Raw genomic sequence first — 6,000 nt, 5'->3', positions numbered from 1 at the left:
ATTACAAATGTAGCAATATTAAAGCAAAAAAGAACTTGGTCATTTCTGATTAATAGACCTTTCCCAATCATTTGTGATCACTAATTTGCCACTATTAAAATCTTAGTTGAAGATGGTGGTTCTGTTTGGAGCTCGAGGTTTGGGTGGAGATGGTGTTACAGTCAGTCTCTGTCTTCCTCTCCCTCTCCCCTTCTCTCTCTCCTCGTTCCCCTTCCTCTCCAGGCTATACATCACATGTATCACATTGATACACTTCAGCTTTCAGAGAACTGAGTTTACAGGTATATGCCACAATACCTGGTTTTGTCACATTTTAAAGACTGGTTTATGTATTTGTGTATGTGCCTGCATGTATGTTTATGCATTGTGTGTGTTGGTGCCTATGGAAGCCAGATGAGGGTGTAACTCCTGAACTGGGGTTAGAAGTGACTGTGAGCAGCTGGTGTAGATAGTGGGAATGGAACCTGTATCCTCTTCAAGAACAGTGCATACTCTTAACCTTCTCTTCAGCCCCTTTGACATTTCAAGATGGATATTTCAGTAACACCAAGCATTTATGAAAAGACTTTTGGATACTGTAGACCACTAAGATGTAAAGATTTGCTTGGAAATTGTAGACTTCTAAGTATACTCACATGAGGTATACTAATGTATATATTACTATACTAAAGATGAATAGGAAGCTATTTACCCAGTGTGTATGGCCATTAATGCCTCCCCTCTCCCTTTTCCACTTCCTTTAATGAGAAGAAAATAACATTAAACTTCGTTGTATAATTTTTTTAATCAATTAGTCCTTATTGAAGGAATAACAGGCAGGTGTGATGGCACACATCTGTGCTCCCGGTACTTGGGAGGAAGAGGCAGTAAGCTTGCTGCAGGTTCCAGTCTGCATAGTGAGTTCCAAGCCTGGTAGAACCAAACCTGTCTCAGGAAAAAGCATAACTAAAAACCAAATGATCAAACATTTTGAATATTCACCAAGTCAGTTTCTTAAGTTTAAAGAGGATGTGATGTACCAAGTTTTTAAACTTTAGGAGTACCCACAATGAATTTCTAATGACTTTTTCAAAGTTATTGAAGTTGGAGTGGAATTTGCCTCTAGTATTGAATGAGTTAAGTTTTAGCCTATAAAATAAACAGGAAGGAGAGTCTGGCAACTCCTGAGTAACTCCCACTGCCTCTTTGGTAGCTTAGAGTGGTAGTTGAATACAGTTGTTAATTTCTGCTCCCTTTAAATCACAGCCTTTTTACAACTCCTTAATTCTTCACTAAGGTTATGAACTCTCCACAAATTCCATTTCTTATAACCCAAAGTACAGTACCTACTTTATGAAGATTGAGGAGCAGGGTTTGATAGTGTATGTCTATAATCTTAGCACTCTGTAGTGGGAGCTGCGGGCCTCTTCCCATAGCCCGGCTCCCGCATGGTTAGCTTTAAACCCGAAATAACAACACACAAATTGTATTCATTTAAACACTGCTTGGCCCATTTCTATTCATGTGTGTAGCGCCCCAAAGTGCGCTTACCGGGAAGATTCTAGCCTACGTCCATTCTGGGTCGGAGCTTCATCGCGCCTGCTGTGGAGAGGAGAGCATGGCGTCTGTCTCTCAGAGGAGCTGCCCTGCATCTGAGCTCACTTTCTCTTCCTCCCAGAATTCTGTTTTGTTTACTCCACCCACCTATGTTCTAACCTATGAGGGCCAAGCAGTTTCTTTATTATTTAACCAATGACCTTCCTCCATCAGCACTCAGGAAGCTGAGGCAGGAAAATCAAGAGTTTGAAGGCAGCCTGGGCTACATAAATACTGTTAAAAAAAAAAAAAATTGGGACTCGAGAGATGGTACAGTGGTTCATGAGCATTGACTGCTCTTCCAGGGATTTGGGTTTGATTCCCAGCACCCACATGGCAGCTCAGAACTGTCTCTTAACTCCAATTCTGTGGCAAAACACCAATGCACATTTTTAAAAAAAATGGAATAAGGATTGAGAGAATTTTATACATTTTGCATTTCATAGTTGAAATCCCAAGTCTTTACACATCTCAAAAATTTATTCTTGACCTCATGATCTCACACCCTTTAACAACTTAAACTTTTTTAGGCTGTGTTTGTGTATTCCCAAGTTTGTGTATGTATGTATGTATTACTATGTGTGTGCCTAGTGCTTGCCATAGTCAGAAGAGGACATTGTGAGCCACCATATGGGAGCTAGAACCGAACCCAAATTCTCTACCAGAGCAACAAGTTCTAACCAGTGAGCCAATACTGCAATTCAGATTTAATTATACATATTGTGCATGTATGTTTTCATATGTGTACATGTGTTTGTTGCACATGAACATGTATTAGCATGTGCAAGTCAGAAGATAGCTTTCCTTCTGGAGTCTGTTCTTTGCTGCCAACATAGCCTCTGGGGATCAAATTCAGGTCATCGGGTTTGGTGGTAAGCATCTTTGCCCCTGAGCTATCTTGATGACTTAAATTTTTTATGTAGTTATATATATTTTGAGATAACATGTCACTGTTATCTGATATAGGATTTAAATTCCTGTGCTCAAATAATTTTCTGCCTTTATTCATTCTTCATTAGTTGCTTGACTGAGGCAGAATCTCACTGGCTCTCAGACTGGCTTGAACTCCCTGTTCTTGTGCCCCCTTTCTTTTACTAGCTATTTTCAAATAATTTTAAAATATCTTTTTCATGTATGTATGGTGTATGCCTGTATGTGCTCAGAGGTCAGGTGAAGATGTCAAGTGTTCTGCTTCATCACTCTGGAAATACAGTCTCTCTGAACCTGTAGCTAGACTGGCAGCTAGCAACCCTTTAGAGTTGGGCTTGTAATTCAGATGCAGCTACACCTGGCTTCCTTACCTGAATGCTGGAGATTTGAATTCGGGTGTTCATGCTTATATAGCCAGGAATTCTACCTACAGAGCCATCTTCCTGGGCCTCATATCCATCTGTCCTTCCTTCCTTTCTTCTTTTGAAGACATTTTTTCAATAATAGTATGCGTAACATCTCATTTCTCCCCATACCTTCAGACTTTTTAATTAGTACATTTTGGCCTCCAGATATCTAGAGACTTTATCTGAAAAATCCTAATTTTCCCCTCAACATTCTCTTAGGTGTTAATACATAATCTTCTATCTACTTCTCTGGCTTATTAGCTGTCCGTATGGTCAGCCCTCCCATATCTCCCTGGGATATGGGAGATTTGTGTAGCATCAAGTTTAATTTACTAATGACTTCAAATCAAGTCAAACAGACTAGCCTCAACACATCTGGTCAGTTCAGGATTAGCATTGTATGCTGAGATCGCAGTGGAGTGGGCATGTCCATAGGAAAAGGGCCATATTACTAACAACGTGTCAGAATTCATGTGAATATATTCATGACAAGGGTGCACTTGGAAAGGTCCATCTGGCAATCCTGTAGGATTATATAGAGTTTATGTATGTGATGTGTGAGTGGGTACACACAGGTCAAAGAATAGTTCTCCCTTCCTTCATGGGTGTGTGATGAGCTTTTTCCTCCACTGAGCCATCTTCCAGTCCAGCTTAATCTTGTGCTTTTTCCAAGACAGGTATCCCTTTGTAGCTAGACTGCCCTGGATCCTCCTGCCTCAACCTCTCAGGTTGTTGAGGTTGCGTTACAAGCACGTACTGCCGTGCCTGGCTAGCTTAGTATCTTTAAGACTAACAAAGTTTCAGAAAGACTAGAAAATACTTATATTGGATAAACATTACTCAACAAGGACTAAACATTATTTACCATGAAATGACTCATTCATAGACATTAATAATTTGTTGAAGGACTAGTTGTGAAGAGCCAGGCATGGTATCAAGTATCATATACTTGCTTTGTATTCTGAGGACTCAGAAGGCCAAGGCCAGCCTGGGTTACTCTGGGACTCTTAAAAATAAATAAATAAATAAATAAATAGTTCGTAGAGCAGTTCTCTGAGCAGTCATTACTAGTCACCTTTATTATTGAAACATTTTTACAACTTCTTAAATTTAAGAACTCAGGAAAGTACTTGTCTGGGTTTCCCTGAAGTTGGGCCTTGAATGATGACTAGCTTCTCACAACTCACTTTTTTTTTTTTTTTCAAATATTCTGGAATGGAGTTTCTCCTTTGTGTCTTAATGCTCTTACATGCATAAAATCATACCTGATATGTGTTTACTCATCTTCCATTATGGAATTTTGCTTCCTCTGTCATTCCATTCTACCTCCTAATTCTAGAGATTTTGTTCAGAACCGTTCTTGAGACTTTGCTGTGAACTGTGGTAGATAATCCTCACTCTTCGTGTCTTTCTGTAACTTCCTCCTTGCATTCCACAATAAGGTTAGATTAATTCTTTAGGAAAGAGACTTTATCTGACAGCCCTTCGTATTTTTCACAGCTAATTAAAGTTAATGGTAAGTGAAATTTACATCACATGTTAGGAATGGCTTGAGTTTAAAACAGATTTGGGGAAATAAGAGTGTGGTATTAGAGCTATCTAACTCGTTTAAATTTGAGTGGTATTTTCAGTTTTTCGTTATCTGAATGGTTTCAGTTTTGGTCTTTCGGTTCTAAATTTAATCCCTACATTTATTTATATTACAGGCAGAGTATTTTGTCTTTCTCAGTTTTGGTTGCAGACTCGGATTTTAGACTTAAACACTTTCGTTCTGCACTAGTCATTGATAAAACCTGCACAAACAGTCATACTATGTAGATGTTTGTTTTCATTAAGAGCCCTTTTGTAAAAAGTAGAATCTAAAATACATAACAATTTTAACAAGAATTAGGGACTTTGTAGCCGATCTTCGCACACAGTACACCCCCCCCCCCAGAACTGATAGTATTTCTGCAAATCTCAATTTAAATCATTGTTGGTATGGTTACAAGTTGAGAGACAATTTCGGGCACATCCCATGGAGTCCCCCCTAACTGCACAAGTTTCTGGCAGGAGCAGAACCAACAAATCCTTGCTGTTTAGTGTAATCCACCGCTGAGGGAGGAAGACGGGGTATTGAGGAAGGTTGTTAAAGATGTTTTTTGTAGTGGCCTTTTAGACCGCTAGGAGCTCAGTGTAGAGGGCTGCTGCAGTTCTATGATGTCCCTTGAGTTTCCCTAGAAAACCTCGGTATGGGCGGGGCACAGCGCGTCCTGTCCGGGAGTGCTGGCCGGGGTCCGCGAGCCCCTTTCCCCGCCCACCCAGCGGTTCGGGTGGCGCATGCGCAGACCGGGCCGGAGTGTTGTCGGCTGGGAAATGGCGGCCGCGGGCTTGGTGGCTGTGGCAGCGTCTGCGGAGTACTCTGGCCCCGTGGCGTCAGGGGGAAACCTCTCTGGTGCAAACTGTGGACCGAGCCCTGGGTTAGGCCTTGGTCCTGGCCCGGGCTCGTGGAGCCGCTCGGTCGACCGAGCCCTGGAGGAGGCGGCGGTCACCGGGGTGCTGAGCCTGAGCGGCCGGAAACTAAGGGAGTTTCCCCGGGGAGCGGCCAACCATGACCTGACGGACACCACCCGGGCCGGTGAGCGGGGCGCAGGCATCCCTGCAGCCCGGGACCGGCGGGGTGGGGAGGGGCTCATCGGGTGGGGGCGTGTGGCGACCGGCTCGAGGCTCCCGTGACCGGGGTAACTGGGGAGGCTGGCGGAACCGTGCAACCCCACCCCCCAACCCCCGGCCTGGCTAGCCCAGCCCAGGAGCCTGGGGTGCGGCGGCGCGCAGCATCATCCCCAAAGCCGGGCGACTGACAGGATGATGATCTTTTCTTGAGTCGCTTTCAGAAATCCCGCTATCAGTGCCCCCTGTAGACTTTTGCCCCACCCCGGTGGCTTCAGGCCCTCTGGATTTAGGCTGGAAATTGACTTTGCTGAGAGTTGGGGATTGTTTGTGGCAAGCAGGATCTTCCATCGTAGGACGGGTGACGCTGGGTGCTGCATTGTCAAAGGACCCATGTCCGCGCTGGCGTTTTCGTGTCTGTGTGTGTGTGTGTGTAATG

General features: G+C 43.4%; 1 protein-coding gene across 8 annotated transcripts in view; it reads left to right on the top strand.

Annotated features, from left to right (window-relative positions):
- Positions 1-5,265: 5,265 nt before the first annotated feature.
- Positions 5,266-6,000, top strand: part of Lrch3 (leucine rich repeats and calponin homology domain containing 3) — a 112,397-nt gene continuing 111,662 nt past the window's right edge. For all 8 annotated transcript variants that reach the window (XR_009056824.1, XR_009056822.1, XR_009056823.1 and 5 more), the window contains exon 1: positions 5,266-5,529. Coding sequence is in view for 3 of the 8 variants with exons in the window: in XM_057764294.1 (XP_057620277.1) it covers positions 5,268-5,529 (262 nt within the window). In the remaining 5 variants the exon portion in view is untranslated. The remainder of the gene's footprint in view (positions 5,530-6,000) is intronic.

Source organism: Chionomys nivalis, chromosome 3, assembly GCF_950005125.1.
Source record: "Chionomys nivalis chromosome 3, mChiNiv1.1, whole genome shotgun sequence".
NCBI classification, from domain to species: Eukaryota; Metazoa; Chordata; class Mammalia; order Rodentia; family Cricetidae; genus Chionomys; species Chionomys nivalis.
Note: the sequence above shows the minus strand (reverse complement) of the source record. Positions and strands in the feature narration are given on the sequence as shown.